Source organism: Protopterus annectens, chromosome 14.part0 (genome assembly GCF_019279795.1).
Source record: "Protopterus annectens isolate FY-2018-M chromosome 14.part0, PAN1.0, whole genome shotgun sequence".
Classification (NCBI taxonomy): domain Eukaryota; kingdom Metazoa; phylum Chordata; order Ceratodontiformes; family Protopteridae; genus Protopterus; species Protopterus annectens.
The window spans coordinates 85522239-85540304 of NC_056748.1; the positions used below are offsets into that span (position 1 = coordinate 85522239).

The window sequence follows — 18066 nt, forward strand, 5'->3', positions numbered from 1 at the left end:
TTTTGAACTGTTGGCAATGAGTAATCCCGTGTGATATAAACTTCATTCATTCTCTATAATGTTTTGTGGCTCATCTTTTCAATGCTTCTCAGCTACTTCTGTATTGTAATGTTGGCACAATCCCCAGTGCAATAGTATTGCCACATTATTATGCCTTTCAGTATATAGGCCCTCTGCCATTAATGCATCACAGCCAGCAACCCGATATGTGATGGTTTCCAGTTCTGTTTTACAGAACCTGAATTAGTTTGTTTCTCCCCCATGTCTCTCAGTAATGACAACTCACAGATGATAATTTAGGTAGCAGGGTATTTCTTGAGCATAAGACCTCATAGAGTTGCAGGAGGCTTCACTCTTGCATAAAACACTAATTTTAAGACAATTGCCTACTCACAGTTTTCTAACTGTTGTTGTGTCTTTCGGCTTTTCCCGGTTAGGGGTCCCCACAGCGGAGCTCCGGTCCGCTAATGATTGGCAGCAGATTTTTACGTGCCGAGTTGCCGGCCCTGACGCACAACCTTCAACGAATGTACGCCTATTCACGCATGTCTCCACACAGAAGACGCTCTAGCTGAGAATCGAACAGGCCAACGTCTTACTGTCAGGCGACAACACTACCGCGCACCACCACTCACAGTTTTCTGACTGTAAGGCTACATATTCAGGGAAGAATGTTTCCTGTTTTTGGAAACTCCTTTTTCAAAAGTCCAGATATAGGTGTGAAAGCAGAATATCTGGTATAGGAATGCACTGTATTATCCAGATGAAGTGATAGCCTTGCTATAGTTATAATGTTAACCAAATGCCCTTGAACATAAAAGACAGCACTAATGTTTTTTTAACTAAAACTACTAGGCATCATTAATTAACAACAATGCTTATAAATATGTCTTAATTATGCAAAGAAAATTAACAATATATCACATCTTAGGATGTTAAAAATACTTGTCAAAATATGAGTGATAGCATATTATTATTAACACATATCACTACTTCATGAATTGCTAACATCGCTTATAAGCTGGTTTTCTGTCCCTAGATACTGCATAAAATAAAATAGCATTTTTCTTTTTCACATAAACATTGACTTTGTTACACTGTAAATATACATACTGTGCATTAGACAGTGATGTATGTCTTTTGTGAGAAATTGTATTCTTTTCTAAGAGACTACGTATTGTCAACTAAACATAATCAATGTTTCCTGACTACTGAGACTTCTTATTTACTATTTTATATTTTTACTTAATTACATTGTAGTGCAAATAAAAAGCAAGACCTTTTTACAAATCACACACACACACACACACACACACACACACACACACACACACACACATGCACACGCACAATAAACAAACAAATTAGAGAAATAAAAAATAAACATACTCTCAGCTATGCGCATGCAAGCAGGTATTTTGAGGCAATGCAGCTATTTAGTAAAGAGCTTTTTCCTTTGTGCAAGTATTTTTTTATCATTTCCATATTTAAATTATCGGTACCTAGGCATTCTACATGCTCAAAATGATTTTCGAAAGAGACCTATCAAATATATAGATAACTCTGATAGTTGTTAACAGCATGCCTTTATCTTATCTGTCCCTTCTGAACATTCTCCAGGCAATGAGAAATGTTTTTCTGAGGAATGAGGAAACAGATTAAAGAAAGGTGTACCCCTGCTTATTGTTGCATAAATTACTCCTTCACACATTTCTTTGTGTGTTCTGGCAGCAAGGAAGACAGACCAGTTAGAGTTTCTGGCAGCTTAACACAGAGGTGAGATGGATAAAGACGTAGAGATGACAGAAGAAAAAAGAGAGAGAAAGACAAAAAGCATGGCTGTGAAAGAGTAACTGACATCCCTTAGACAGCAACTATTTCAACACATTTGCATGTTTATTTTTCTTTTCAGTTACATGTTAAAGTGCTAAGTTACAGATACTTTTAGTAGTCGAAAGACAATACATGCATTCAGTCTCATTTTGGCAGGTAAAATCGTACTCACCTGTTCTTACTTTCTTCATCAGGACTTGTATGGAGATAATGTTTTCACAAGACTACCATTATGGAAGGAAACTGGCCTTCCTGAACTACATTAAATAACATACACTTTAAAGAAGGAGGCAATAATTACCCTTTGAAACTGCATTTGACATGCATTCCTTGTTCTTGTAGCTTAAGTAACATATACGTTGACAACGTCATTTGTTATTTTCCTGCATGATACCAGCATGTTGTCCCATTACAGGGTTGAGCTGCATGTCTCCTCCCTCACCACATTCAGTGCTGCCAGCTAAGAGTTTTCTTTCTTTCATTGTTTTCCTGACACAGCTGTCATCTGAAAAGAACTCTTGCAGACATTTTTTTATATAATTAAACTGAGTAATGAAAGTTACAAATATCCCTTCCATGCAGTTGAAGGTGCCATTGCCAGGGAGTGAAAGAATTCTCAAAATGTGAGCTTTCACTGAATGCAGCAACCCACTGAAGCAACTTTCCCGGTATCCTATCTATCCCTCTCCTGAGTGTCTACAGGATGTTCAAGTCTTCTTCATTAAGTTGACTTCTACACACTTTAACCAGTGGGAAATGACAAAAACATTTTTTTCTTATTAATTAAGTACAGCATTACCAGGTTAACCATAATAGGGCATAGCTTTTACTTCTACATGTAGTCGAAGGGATATCAGATGGACAGAATAACTTATAATAACCAGGATAAAGTAGCAGTCACTGAATAAATGCATATTGGCAAATTCAGAACATTACTCCTAGGCACGTCTTTCATCATCACAAAGATTTGTAGGCTTATGTTTGATTCAGTAATTGCCATATCATGCAAAGATACCTTATTTTAATATTTCCCACAAAAGATGGTACCTGAGAAGCATACCATACTTTTTGTACCATACCAATGTCATTACTGCAAATTATTTCATGTTATAAGGTCATAGACGGCTTTAGGCATAGGCCAACTAGGCGGCCGCCTAGGGTGCCACTATAGCAGTGTCACTTTTCAAGTATTTATTTGGTGTAGGTAGACCAGGATGGGGGTACTGGGACATGTGGTGGTGGGGCACTGTGGAGCTCTTTTGCCTAGTGCACCAGCTGACCTAAGGTCGCTCCTGTATGAGGTTAGGGTAAATTGATGACTTTCTGTGCCCCCATAGTCTGAGATAAGTGTGTTACATATTGAGTTACCTATATTATGAATTATCATACCTGATAGCTGTACAACTGAAACAATTTTCCATTTTTTCTGGCACTATTTAATAATATTGCATTTCCTAGATGGTTTACTGATGTCGAGCATGAAAATTAACAAAAACCTGAAGATCAACCTCACCGGATGCGTTTGATGAAGAAATCACATCTGAAGGTGAAATGTGAAAGCAACTGATTTATGTTTTATGGGATATTCAGAATGTACACTATCCTGCAGCAGGTCAGTATGAAAGCTAATCTACAGACACACATTTTATTATTTTACTTTGATAAACAAGTTATCAACACCTTCCTCCTGCAAACAAATACACCACACCTGTACAATATTCTGCAACATTTCAAAGCTCGTGTATAGTGGTGAGAAATAAAATGCATTTATAATACTGCCAGGAAATATGTAGTAATTTAATGTTACCTGAATTATAATCTGCTCTGCATAAAAAAAATAAATAAATAAACTGCTTTGTCTTTTAATGTTATAAGTACTCAGAAATGGTTGTTCCTCCTAACAGGTCTTCCCTATATGGAGATTTAACATTTGCAGCAAAGCACAGTTGTTTCTTTCTTCTTATTTTGGACATTACGTACTACAAACAACTGCTGATAGCGTGTTATTTTTCCACAATGTCGAATGTCTGATCTTAAATGTTTGTGTCTGCACTCGCATCCTTTTCCTTTCTCCTCCCACATGTACGAGGAAATCCTCGTTCAGCTTTCTCTGCCCATCTTAATGAGCTTCGTTAAAGACCTAAGTAATAATAAATAAATATTTAGACAGAGCACGTTTGCACAACAACCACAAATGGAGTGGTTACTCCTGAGTCATCCATGAAGAAGTTCTCCTTCATACTGACAGGCTAGGTTTTTGTTTAAAACATCCTGACCAGTTAAATAACTACATAGCACTTAGCATTTTTAGGAGCATTTTATATTCTACGATTTATCTAGCCTGTGATGAACAGATTGTACAAGTTGCTTCTGATGTGACACAGGAAAGTAACACAGCTGGCTTTAGTTTCACATAAGTAGAGGAAACAAAAAAAATCTGTGTTACTGTACTATGTTTGCCAAAGTTAAAATCTTGAATATATGTTAGAAAGAATGAGGCAGTGCCATAACTTTTATAGAAAATAATGTTTACCATAACTTATTTTGGCTCAAGGTTTCTTCTACAAATGAAATGTGGCACATATTTCACTGTTTTGCATTAGGGTATTCAGAAATGATTCCAGTTCAACCATTATAAGGTACAGTGTCTAGATGCTTCAAGAGAAAAGTCAGTGTTTCAAGACAACTTCATATAATTAACTTACTTCAGGAAATAAAGTGATATAACTGTGCTATAATGTGCAGTTATTATGTCCTTCCTAAAAGAGTGGACCAGCTTTCCCTGATACCATAAAAAAAAATTAAAAAGACGAGAAGCAACAATTTAATGTATTGCAGCTTTCCTTGTTTCATCCGATGAACAACACTGCCAAGGGCTTTAAGTATTCTAGATAAGGAAAACCACTGAAGTAACAGACACCTGCCAGACACACACCTTTGTATATCTTCTGTTCTGTGGCATAACAATGACTACCATAGCACAGTTAATAACAGTTTGGTGGCACTTTTCTGTACTTGAAAGAAATTAACCACATTTTTCTTTTATTTTTATAGTAAGAACAGATTTATAATTGTATGAAATCCTTTCCTCTGCTTCTCACTTCCATCGGTGTCACCTCCCCCTTTCTATTTTATCTTCCTTCTTAAATCGAACAATTTTCTCACTCCACCTCAATGCCCCTTGCGGTTTTCTTACCATCACCCTTATTTCTCATCTGAGTATAATTTTTATTAACAAAAATGACCCCCCCAGGATGTTCTTCATATCAATCACTGCTGCAGTACCCCAATCTGTACGGGTTGTATCCTGCATAGGATATAACAGCTTCCCAAGCTTAAGGGCACCTTCTACACACCCAATCCTTGACTGAAAATATAGGTTTGGGGTGCTAAGCCCTTCAGACATTTCCTTCTTCTGAAGAGTACGCTACTCTGAGGTGTTTGAGGACTGATGGTTGGCTTGTGCTGTTCCTTTGCTGGGCAGGTAAATTCCCCTTGGGGACAAAACCTTCCATTATAAAATTTTGTTTATTAACACTTTCCATTTTAGGGTTGTTATTTTAAAGCTAGAAGTTTGTGTTTTAATGAGAGTGTAGTGATTGTACTTTTAAAAAAGAATGCTCGTTTTTACATGCCATTTTAAAAGTTGTTCAAATTATGTGATCATTTCTTCTGTAGAGTAATTGTGTGTATTTTACTTTTTGGGGCTGGCTAAGTGTTTAAAGTGCCCTTTAAAGTGTTTCTGTGTGAAAAACTGACTTTTAAAGATTTTATTTTTTTTTGCCAGCCTTTGCTGTCTTTTTCCACAGGAAAGAGGCTCCATTTTGGCTTAACTATGGAACAAACTGTTTGTTCCATGGTCAGACATTCCTCCAACCACAAAAGAAAAAGTTAAGCAAATAGCCTTTTCCATCTAGGGTAAGCTATTTGTCCCAATCAAAGGTAGGTGACTGTGCTGTGGCTATTTGTTTTACTCAGACCCAATCGAAGGGAGGTGACTGTGCTGTGGCTATTTGTTTTACTCAGACCCAATCGAAGGGAGGTGACTGTGCTGTGGCCATTTGTTTTACTCAGACCCAATCAAAAGGAGGTGACTGTGCTGTGGCCATTTGTTTTACTCAGACCCAATCGAAGGGAGGTGACTGTGCTGTGGCCATTTGTTTTACTCAGACCCAATCAAAAGGAGGTGACTGTGCTGTGGCCATTTGTTTTACTCAGAACCAATCGAAGGGAGGTGACTGTGCTGTGGCCATTTGTTTTACTCAGACCCAATCGAAGGGAGGTGACTGTGCTGTGGCCATTTATTTTACTCAGACCCAATCGAAGGGAGGTGACTGTGCTGTGGCCATTTGTTTTACTCAGACCCAATCGAAGGGAGGTGACTGTGCTGTGGCCATTTGTTTTACTCAGACCCAATCGAAGGGAGGTGACTGTGCTGTGGCCATTTGTTTTACTCAGACCCAATCGAAGGGAGGTGACTGTGCTGTGGCCATTTGTTTTACTCAGACCCAATCGAAGGGAGGTGACTGTGCTGTGGCCATTTGTTTTACTCAGACCCAATCGAAGGGAGGTGACTGTGCTGTGGCCATTTGTTTTACTCAGACCCACTCAAAGGGAGGTGACTGTGCTGTGGCCATTTGTTTTACTCAGACCCAATCGAAGGGAGGTGACTGTGCTGTGGCCATTTGTTTTACTCAGACCCAATCGAAGGGAGGTGACTGTGCTGTGGCCATTTGTTTTACTCAGACCCACTCAAAGGGAGGTGACTGTGCTGTGGCCATTTGTTTTACTCAGACCCAATCGAAGGGAGGTGACTGTGCTGTGGCCATTTGTTTTACTCAGACCCAATCGAAGGGAGGTGACTGTGCTGTGGCCATTTGTTTTACTCAGACCCAATCGAAGGGAGGTGACTGTGCTGTGGCCATTTGTTTTACTCAGACCCAATCGAAGGGAGGTGACTGTGCTGTGGCCATTTGTTTTACTCAGACCCACTCAAAGGGAGGTGACTGTGCTGTGGCCATTTGTTTTACTCAGACCCAATCGAAGGGAGGTGACTGTGCTGTGGCCATTTGTTTTACTCAGACCCAATCGAAGGGAGGTGACTGTGCTGTGGCCATTTATTTTACTCAGACCCAATCAAAGGGAGGTGACTGTGCTGTGGCCATTTGTTTTACTCAGACCCAATCGAAGGGAGGTGACTGTGCTGTGGCCATTTGTTTTACTCAGACCCACTCAAAGGGAGGTGACTGTGCTGTGGCCATTTGTTTTACTCAGACCCAATCGAAGGGAGGTGACTGTGCTGTGGCCATTTGTTTTACTCAGACCCATTCGAAGGGAGGTGACTGTGCTGTGGCCATTTATTTTACTCAGAACCAATCGAAGGGAGGTGACTGTGCTGTGGCCATTTGTTTTACTCACACCCAATCGAAGGGAGGTGACTGTGCTGTGGCCATTTGTTTACTCAGACCCAATCGAAGGGAGGTGACTGTGCTGTGGCCATTTGTTTTACTCAGACCCAATCGAAGGTGGGTGACTGTGCTGTGGCCATTTGTTTTACTCAGACCCAATCGAAGGAAGGTGACTGTGCTGTGGCCATTTGTTTTACTCAGACCTACTCAAAGGGAGGTGACTGTGCTGTGGCCATTTGTTTTACTCAGACCCAATAGAAGGTGGGTGACTGTGCTGTGGCCATTTGTTTTACTCAGACCAAATCGAAGGGAGGTGACTGTGCTGTGGCCATTTGTTTTACTCAGACCCAATCAAAGGGAGGTGACTGTGCTGTGGCCATTTGTTTTTCTCAGACCCAATCAAAGGGAGGTGACTGTGCTGTGGCCATTTGTTTTACTCAGACCCACTTGAAGGGAGGTGACTGTGCTGTGGCCATTTGTTTTACTCAGACCCAATCAAAGGTGGGTGACTGTGCTGTGGCCATTTGTTTTACTCAGACCCACTCGAAGGGAGGTGACTGTGCTGTGGCCATTTGTTTTACTCAGACCCACTCGAAGGGAGGCGATTGTGCTGTGGCCATTTGTTTTACTCAGACCCAATTGAAGGGAGGTGACTGTGCTGTGGCCATTTGTTTTACTCAGACCCAATCGAAGGGAGGTGACTGTGCTGTGGCCATTTGTTTTACCTCAGATCCAGTCAAAGGGAGGTGACTGTGCTGTGGCCTTTTGTTTTACTCAGAACCAATCGAAGGGAGGTGACTGTGCTGTGGCCATTTGTTTTACTCAGACCCAATTGAAGGGAGGTGACTGTGCTGTGGCCATTTGTTTTACTCAGACCCAATCGAAGGGAGGTGACTGTGCTGTGGCCATTTGTTTTACTCAGACCCAATCGAAGGGAGGTGACTGTGCTATGGCCATTTGTTTTACTCAGACCAAATCGAAGGTGGGTGACTGTGCTGTGGCCATTTGTTTTACTCAGACCCAATCAAAGGGAGATGACTGTGCTGTGGCCATTTGTTTTACTCAGACCCAATGAAAGGTGGGTGACTGTGCTGTGGCCATTTGTGTGTACTCAGACCCAATTGAAGGGAGGTGACTGTGCTGTGGCCATTTGTTTTACTCAGACCCAATAGAAGGGAGGTGACTGTGCTGTGGCCATTTGTTTTACTCAGACCCAATCGAAGAGAGGTGACTGTGCTGTGGCCATTTGTTTTACTCAGACCCAATCAAAGGGAGGTGACTGTGCTGTGGCCATTTGTTTTACTCAGACCCAATCGAAGTGAGTTGACTGTGCTGTGGCCATTTGTTTTACCTCAGACCCAATCGAAGGGAGGTGACTGTGCTGTGGCCATTTGTTTTACTCAGACCCAATCGAAGGGAGGTGACTGTGCTGTGGCCATTTGTTTTACTCAGACCCAATCGAAGGGAGGTGACTGTGCTGTGGCCATTTGTTTTACTCAGACCCAATCGAAGGGAGGTGACTGTGCTGTGGCCATTTGTTTTAATCAGACCCAATCGAAGGTGGGTGACTGTGCTGTGGCCATTTGTTTTACTCAGACCCACTTGAAGGGAGGTGACTGTGTTGCAGCCATTTGTTTTACTCAGACCCAATTGAAGGGAGGTGACTGTGCTGTGGCCATTTGTTTTACTCAGACCCAATCGAAGGGAGGTGACTGTGCTGTGGCCATTTATTTTACTCAGACCCACTCAAAGGGAGGTGACTGTGCTGTGGCCATTTGTTTTACTCAGACCCAATTGAAGGGAGGTGACTGTGCTGTGGCCATTTGTTTTACTCAGACCCAATCGAAGGGAGGTGACTGTGCTGTGGCCATTTATTTTACTCAGAACCAATCGAAGGGAGGTGACTGTGCTGTGGCCATTTGTTTTACTCACACCCAATCGAAGGGAGGTGACTGTGCTGTGGCCATTTGTTTACTCAGACCCAATCGAAGGGAGGTGACTGTGCTGTGGCCATTTGTTTTACTCAGACCCAATCGAAGGTGGGTGACTGTGCTGTGGCCATTTGTTTTACTCAGACCCAATCGAAGGAAGGTGACTGTGCTGTGGCCATTTGTTTTACTCAGACCTACTCAAAGGGAGGTGACTGTGCTGTGGCCATTTGTTTTACTCAGACCCAATAGAAGGTGGGTGACTGTGCTGTGGCCATTTGTTTTACTCAGACCCAATCGAAGGGAGGTGACTGTGCTGTGGCCATTTGTTTTACTCAGACCCAATCAAAGGGAGTTGACTGTGCTGTGGCCATTTGTTTTTCTCAGACCCAATCAAAGGGAGGTGACTGTGCTGTGGCCATTTGTTTTACTCAGACCCACTTGAAGGGAGGTGACTGTGCTGTGGCCATTTGTTTTACTCAGACCCAATCGAAGGTGGGTGACTGTGCTGTGGCCATTTGTTTTACTCAGACCCACTCGAAGAGAGGTGACTGTGCTGTGGCCATTTGTTTTACTCAGACCCACTCGAAGGGAGGCGATTGTGCTGTGGCCATTTGTTTTACTCAGACCCAATTGAAGGGAGGTGACTGTGCTGTGGCCATTTGTTTTACTCAGACCCAATCGAAGGGAGGTGACTGTGCTGTGGCCATTTGTTTTACCTCAGATCCAGTCAAAGGGAGGTGACTGTGCTGTGGCCTTTTGTTTTACTCAGAACCAATCGAAGGGAGGTGACTGTGCTGTGGCCATTTGTTTTACTCAGACCCAATTGAAGGGAGGTGACTGTGCTGTGGCCATTTGTTTTACTCAGACCCAATCGAAGGGAGGTGACTGTGCTGTGGCCATTTGTTTTACTCAGACCCAATCGAAGGTGGGTGACTGTGCTGTGGCCATTTGTTTTACTCAGACCCAATCAAAGGGAGGTGACTGTGCTGTGGCCATTTGTTTTACTCAGACCCAATGAAAGGTGGGTGACTGTGCTGTGGCCATTTGTGTGTACTCAGACCCAATTGAAGGGAGGTGACTGTGCTGTGGCCATTTGTTTTACTCAGACCCAATAGAAGGGAGGTGACTGTGCTGTGGCCATTTGTTTTACTCAGACCCAATCGAAGAGAGGTGACTGTGCTGTGGCCATTTGTTTTACTCAGACCCAATCAAAGGGAGGTGACTGTGCTGTGGCCATTTGTTTTACTCAGACCCAATCGAAGGGAGTTGACTGTGCTGTGGCCATTTGTTTTACATCAGACCCAATCGAAGGGAGGTGACTGTGCTGTGGCCGTTTGTTTTACTCAGACCCAATCGAAGGGAGGTGACTGTGCTGTGGCCATTTGTTTTACTCAGACCCAGTCGAAGGGAGGTGACTGTGCTGTGGCCATTTGTTTTACTCAGACCCAATCGAAGGGAGGTGACTGTGCTGTGGCCATTTGTTTTACTCAGACCCAATCGAAGGTGGGTGACTGTGCTGTGGCCATTTGTTTTACTCAGACCCACTTGAAGGGAGGTGACTGTGTTGCAGCCATTTGTTTTACTCAGACCCAGTCGAAGGGAGGTGACTGTGCTGTGGCCATTTGTTTTACTCAGACCCAATCAAAGGGAGGTGACTGTGCTGTGGCCATTTGTTTTACCTGAGACCCAATCGAAGGGAGGTGACTGTGCTGTGGCCATTTGTTTTACTCAGACCCAATCAAAGGTGGGTGACTGTGCTGTGGCCATTTGTTTTACTCAGACCCAATCAAGGGGAGGTGACTGTGCTGTGGCCATTTGTTTTACTCAGACCCAATTGAAGGGAGGTGACTGTGCTGTGGCCATTTGTTTTACTCAGACCCAATCGAAGGGAGGTGACTGTGCTGTGGCTATTTGTTTTACTCAGACCTGTCATCATTTATCCTGGATACCTTTGTTGTAGCGCCTACAGCCACTAAGGACCAGGGGTTACCACATCCTTTGTGGCTGTTGGGGTCACCTCGGTGGGCAAGGGAGAACCACTGTTGTCAGTCTTGGGAGAGGGAACAGGAAAGACTTCTCTGTTTTGCCAAAATGTTGTGCCCATCCTTGGGGAAGCTGCTAGTCCATTTAAAACACAACTGACCCCATTTTTTTCTGTCATAAGAAACAGTAAACTAAACACGTATCTACTCCTCCACAAACTTCCTTAGACAGAAGTAATTTACTGAGTGTAGCTCAGGATTTAATTCAGGCTATTGATCCTTCCTATTAAGTGCTTTCTTGCAAAAGAAAGATGGACCTTTTATCTGAACAGGAAGATGATGGGGCAGATACAGCACTTTCCCCTCAGTTTTCTGATTTAGACTCTGAGGAGAGCTTGGTTTTTGATTCTCCCTTTTGGAGTTCTTCTCTCTCTGAGACTTATTTCCAGAATGTACTAGTATTTCAGTGGGGATACAGGGAGGTTTCTCATCCTGCAGACAATTTTATGAGCTGTTATAGAAGGGATTACCAAATCTTCACCAATTCCTCCAGCTCTGTCAACTTTGGAGGATGTGTGTCTCTGTCTGTAATTTCCTGAGAGTCAGCCTACTGCCCCTAAAATGGCAGATAGGATGTACAAATTTCCTCAGTCTTTAAGTTTTGGTACATTTTTCCCAAATCTGACCCAGCAGTTGTAGCTTTAGTTAATGCTTCAGCTACTAAACAGCTAGCTTATTACTACCATACTCTTTCTGATAAGGATGGGGAGATTACTGATGGGTATGGGGAAACTGTATATCCTTCTGCAACTTAAATTTTAAATTGTCGGGTTCATATGCTAATGTTTATTCTGACTAATTGTGAAGGTATGAGGAATGTTTGTAGTCACTGCTTTCTCTTTGCAGTATGCATATGACTGTGCTGATAATACTCCCAGGGCTACGGCCTATGGCACTGTTGTGAGGAAGTTTGCCTGACGGTATTCCCAGAACCTCACATGAGAAGAGGATGTCAATAATGGGATTTTAATTCCTCCTTTGGATAGAAATTCATTTTTGTTCCTTTTTTTAAGATCAAAAAGGATGGTGAAACTGGTAAATTAATTCAGGGAATCTCAAAGATTTTTCTGCACTTCCTTTTCAGATTTTTAAGGGATATCTAACCCCCCCTCCTCCCATCCAATTTTGGCAAAATAGCAAAGGTGTTCCAAAAAGAATTCAGTAACCCCACCAAAACCAAGGATGGTCCAACAAGTGAGTTTGACTATTTAAGCCCCTGTTTCTTCCTCCCACCACTGCAGTCCATTTTCCTTTCCAGAAAGTAATAACATCCACTTTTTTATTTGGCAAAAGATAGTTTCAGACAGATGAGTTCTGAAGATTATTCATCAATGTTACAGATGGTAGGGAGAGGAAATTCCTCCTTGCCAGTTGCTTATTCCTCATCCATTAGACAAGACTCTTTTATTTCCACCTGACCTTCATCACATGCTTATCCAGTGAGTGATAGAACCACTTTTGCCTTCCCAATTTGGGAAAAGTTTTTTCTTTCAAGGATGTTTTAGTATTTATTTATTTATTTATTTTTTATTTTATTTTAAATTTGTTGACCGGAAGTGTCCGATTGGATGTAGGTCCATTTTCAGCAGAGGCCCAGGGAGAAAAGCTCCACAGTTAAAATAAACAGACAATAGTTACATTGGATTACATAGCGATTAACAATATAACATAGCAATTACTTACAACATATTTACAGATGAAGAACATAGTACATCAGTAGACAACTAGAATCTTTATCTGTGAAGTACATAACAGACATTAACAAATGGTAAAATAAGAAGTTCCTGCTGTATAAGTACTAGGCTTATGAGCATCTGAGCTTGCTATAATCAAGGTAGTTAGTGGAGTGGAGAGAAAGGTAGTAGTTGAATGGGGTGGGTGATATTAGAGTGGGAGTTGCAAGATGTAGCATAGAGAAGCATAGTAGATGCTTGTGTGAAGGTTGGGAAAAGATGGGCGAAGGTTGCCAGCCTAGTCAAATAGAATTTGATGCATAATTCTATCATTTGTATATATATATATATATATATATATATGTGTGTGTGTGTGTGTGTGTGTGTGTGTAAAATACAGGCTTGTGTTCTTAAATGAAAGAAAACACTGTAAAATGTGAACTTCAAGATTGTAGCAACATTGCCATCTGCTGTAAGGAAAACTAAGCCAAGCATTTCAAATGTTCTTTAAAGTTACAATTATCTAAATAGTGGTGCCGAAGCGGGTGACTGAACACATTTTTTCTATTGTCTTAACTTAAGGAATAATTGCTAGAGTGTACATGTGAAATGTCTTTTATTGTTGTAGTTTCCTGAGCAGGTGTTAGATTGTTAAATAATGCAGTTTGTTTGCCTGGAAACTCCAGACTAAGTGTCAAAATTATGTAATGTGTATGCTGGGAAAACCTAAGTGTCAAAATGATGTAATTTGGGAGAGCCTTAGCAAAGATGTTTGTTAGTGAGTTTAAAAACTATTGTTCAGAGAGAGACTGTGAGATTTTGATTTTGATATCAAACTTATTAGCACTCTGCCTGTTGTCTTATGTAAGTAATGTCTTAGAAGTATGTTTTCTTATAGTAATAGCTAGGAACTTAGAAGAAAGTTAGACAAGTGTTTTTCTGTTATACAAGAACTTTCCTACTGTATTGTTTTACGTTTCTGTGTGATCTCTGAACTCTTAGATATCACTGTGGTGTAGTAGTATTGTCTTGTGTTTTTAATTATTTATTATTAAATATTTTAAAATCTTTTACCTGTGGCTGGTTTGTGTAGAGATAAGTGAGCTCTAGAGTATATTGCATATTTATAAAGTTCATTGTAATAAGCCCCTTTAATAAGCCTTAGACTGTATAGTCACATTACCAACTGGATAATAATATTGCACAGTAATAATTGGACACCCTTTCAAGGGCCTTTGGGCAGCTGATAAGTATTAGCTGGTGGTGGCAGAAATTACTACTGTATAGTCTAGGTAAAGGGGCACAGCTAAAGAATCTGTGTCAGCCTTTCTCAGCAGTGTCTGTGAAGTTGTATAAATACTTAACTCAAAGTGTGTGTGGCGTGTCAACTACCTGGGCAGGGACACGAAGCACTGGTGGGACAGAGAGGGTACTGGAGGTTTGCTTGCCATCTATGCTGAGATCTGGATCCTATAGCTGTGCCAGTGGGGAGTTTTATTGGGGACCTGGAGAGCAAGGAAACAACCAGTCCCAGACTGACTGTGATCTCTGTGTGCACTTAAGGGAAATTGTACTTTACTGTGTGTATTTGTTATCATTTCCTCTTATATGAGGCAACCTCTCTGGTGTTGGTGGTGAGGATTGAGGCTCCTTGATTGCTGGGCCAGGACACGGTTGTCACAGCTTGCCACATCAGTTTTGGATCTTTCTTTCTTAGACCTGTTTGTGATAGTGCCTAAGTTCAAAATGCTGTCACCTCACATTCTGTTTCCTCTGCTTCCTGGTAACACTAGATTTAAAAGATGTTTATCATCACATTTCTTTTCATTCAGAATTAAGGTGCTTCTTAATGTTTTTGTCTGTCTGGATCACATTGTCATTTCTCTGATTTACCCTTTGGACTATCCACTGCACCAAGAGTGTTCACAAAGTGTCTAGCTTCAGTTATAGGTCATTGCAGGCTACATGGTATCCATATTATTTCATTTTTAGATGACTTGCTCACCTTTGCAGAGTCTTTTTCAAAGGGCCAGGAATCTATCACTTGGGTGAGAGATCTCTTACTCAAGCTGGAATTCTAAGAGAACATTCAAAAGTCCTTTTTGACTCCTTCACAGAGGATTGTGTGCCTGGGGTGTTACCTAGGCACTTCAATTCAAACAGCTTTTCTTCCACAGGAACACTAGATCTAGATCTAGGTTTATTGTTAAGGTTTTCCACTCAGACATTGGCCACTGTAAGGGAATACCTCACGATTTTTGGTCTCATGGCAACTATAATTCTTATGATAACCCTGGCAAGACCCCATTTGAGAGAGAGAGAGAGAATATATCTGAAGTCTTTATGATCCCAGCATAAACATTCTTTGTCTTTTCAAATCTCACTGATGGGGTTTATCAGAAGAGAAATTACTTGTTTGCGACTGCAAATATCTCTAAATTTGGATCTCCACTTCTCTCTTCCTGTTCCAAAGCAGTCAGTCATCACTGACACCTTGGGCTTTGCTTGGGGAGCAGTTTCAAGAGGAATAATAGTGCACAGTGTGGGGGTACCTTGGACAGATATAAGCACACAAATACAAAAGAAATGCTTGCAATGATCAAGGCACTCAACTCTCTGAATCATATTTGGTATATCAACGAACCAACTAATACCCTCTCTGCAGGCTAGCTATGTTAGCTTCGGATATCGCTTCACAGCACAGTCTCACTCTACAGGCATCCTACATTCCATCAGAGCAATACTGTGTGGCAGAGAAGCTGACCAGAATGGGGAAGACCCTCACATATGCAGGGTGTCTTCCAAGATTTGATCCATCTGTGAGGAGTTCTTCTAGTAGACTGATCTGATCTGCCACATCTGTAAATAATCAGCTAGCAATATTCTGCTCTAGCACTCCATGCAAGAAGGCCTGGAAGACAGATGCCTTTTCCTTGGACAGGAATGTTTCTGTATGCTTTTCCACCCTTTCCACTGATATCCAGGTTACATCTGAGGATTCCGAAGGAATCCCCCAAGATTATTGTGGTGGCTCCTTTCTGAGCCAGATAACTGTGGTTATCCCTTCTTTTGAAAATGGCCAAGAACAATTACTACAAGCTCCCTCATTGAATGGATTCACTCACACAAAATTAGGGGTGTTTGATGCACACCAACTCCAATCAACTTCAATTCACTGCCTAGATGATAGGGACTTGACTTCCTTTAGGTACCTGTTTACTAAGGACATGCAGCAGATACTAATGGAGGCAAGAAAGCCGCTACTAGAACATCGTATATTAGCAAATGGTAAAGATTTTTTAGTTGGTGCCAACAACATAACCAGCACCCGTTCAGGACTAGTGTTTCTTTAATTTTTACAATATTTGTATGAGTTGATTTTCTATGACCTTTTTTACTCCTTCATCAAGATTCATTCATTGGTCATTTCAGCATGTCTGCCCATGGATCCTCCTCTTTCAGTGAATTTTAATGTCAAAATGTTTTTGAAAAGGGGCTTTGCTTATGAGGCCTTCGTGAAATGTGGTGGCCCCTTCTTGGGATCTTAATTTTGTGTTAGAGGAGCTAACATTGGCTGCATTCAAATCCGCTAATATGCATGACTTGAGGTTCTTAACATGGAAAACAGTTTTACTGATTGTTCTGACCTCTGCAAGAAGAGTATCTGAGCTGCATGCACTTATGGTGAGTCAACCCTATCTCATTTTCCACAGAAACTATGTTTCCTTGAGAGCTCGACTTTCTTTAATGCCTAAAGTGCCATCCAAGTTTACTTTAAGCCAAACTATTTATTCTCCTGTTTTCTTTACTGATCCTAAAAATGAGGGAGAAAGGATACTCCATATCTTGGAGGTCCACTGAGAAGTCAGGCAGAATATTGACAGATTTAAATCTTTCATATCTCCAGATCTGTTTGAATTTCTTGTGAAGATAAGAAGAAGGGAAAACCTTTGTTAATACAAACTATTTCCAAATAGTTTTCTAAGGCTATTAACTTCTGTTATACTCACCTCAACAAAACTTTTCTGGGCAGGGACAAGGCCCACTTTACCAAGACCTTGGCCTCATCTATGGAATTTTAGAAGTATTCTAGAAGCAGCAAATTACTACCCTATACATACTTCTACATCTCCCAGAACTTGTAAGCTATAGTGATCTTCCCATATAGCTTCAGCTACTGCAGCAGTCATTGATATGAGGGAACACAATACAGTTGTGTAAGCAGATTTACCACAACAGTAGATGTTTGAATGATCTCTGCTGTAGTAGCCACTCCCTCCTTCCATCCTGTTTATTTTTGGGGGGTGTTTGTGCTAGGGTGTGGGGGGAGTTATTTTTGTTGTACCTAGAATCATCGTATCAGGGCTCAGCCTCCCTCTCTCTAGTGGCATGAAAACTCTGAAGGGCTTGGCACCCAAACCTATCTCTTTAGTGCACACAGCTAGAGCTGGCTAACAGTTTGGGTGTGTGGAATACCCTAAAGCTTTTGCAGATGGCTAGCTGTTATAAACTATGCAGGATATAACCCCTATAGCTTTGGCTACTGCAGCAGTGACCATTCAAACATCTCCTGTTATGGTAAGGTTAGTTAGGCAGCTGTGCTCTTCTCTTCTATACACTTTGTTTCAGAAAGTGTCATCACAGTGGAACCATTTTTGTGATATGGTCATGCCATTCTTTTTTCATTTCACAGTAAAAGTGGACAAATCGATAATATTCCCCTTATTAAGTTAATGCTCTTGGTGGGATGGTGAGAGAGAATGGAATTTTCGTAGGGCAAAGAAACCTTCTCTTTTTTCATTTCATGCCTGACCACAGAATACTTAAATATGTCAATGTGTTTCAGGCCATTTAAGTGGGCAGATATACTTAAAATATCTTATCTATATCAAATGTACTACATTTTAACTAGAACTCCTCTTAGACGATATAGACTGTGCCATCATGGAAACGTATATAAAATCAGTTGTTTGTTCTACCCCTACTGCAATAAGTCTAAGGAGTTAGCTACTACTTTGAAACCTAACTTTGCATTAACTACAAAATGATAAATCAAAAATATGTTGCCTGCTTATATGAGATAATCCTATAGGTTCATAGGATCATAGGTAGGTACTGGGTTATCTGCCCGAAGGCATGTATTAGCCCAGCCACATTGTGTGGTATTCACCGCCCCTTT

The 18066-nt window shown here is 41.3% G+C and overlaps 1 protein-coding gene across 4 annotated transcripts in view; it reads right to left on the bottom strand.

Annotated features, from left to right (window-relative positions):
* The window catches only part of AFAP1L2 (actin filament associated protein 1 like 2), a 2783820-nt gene that overhangs the window by 1214482 nt on the left and 1551272 nt on the right, over window positions 1–18066 (bottom strand). The window contains exon 1 of one of the 4 annotated variants that reach the window (XM_044055823.1): window positions 2006–2091. The exons of the other annotated variants lie outside the window; for them this stretch is intronic. Coding sequence (XP_043911758.1) covers window positions 2006–2024 — 19 coding nt within the window. The 5' untranslated portion in view covers window positions 2025–2091. Of the gene's footprint in view, window positions 1–2005; window positions 2092–18066 lie in introns of those variants that run through there. 4 annotated transcript variants of the gene reach the window in all.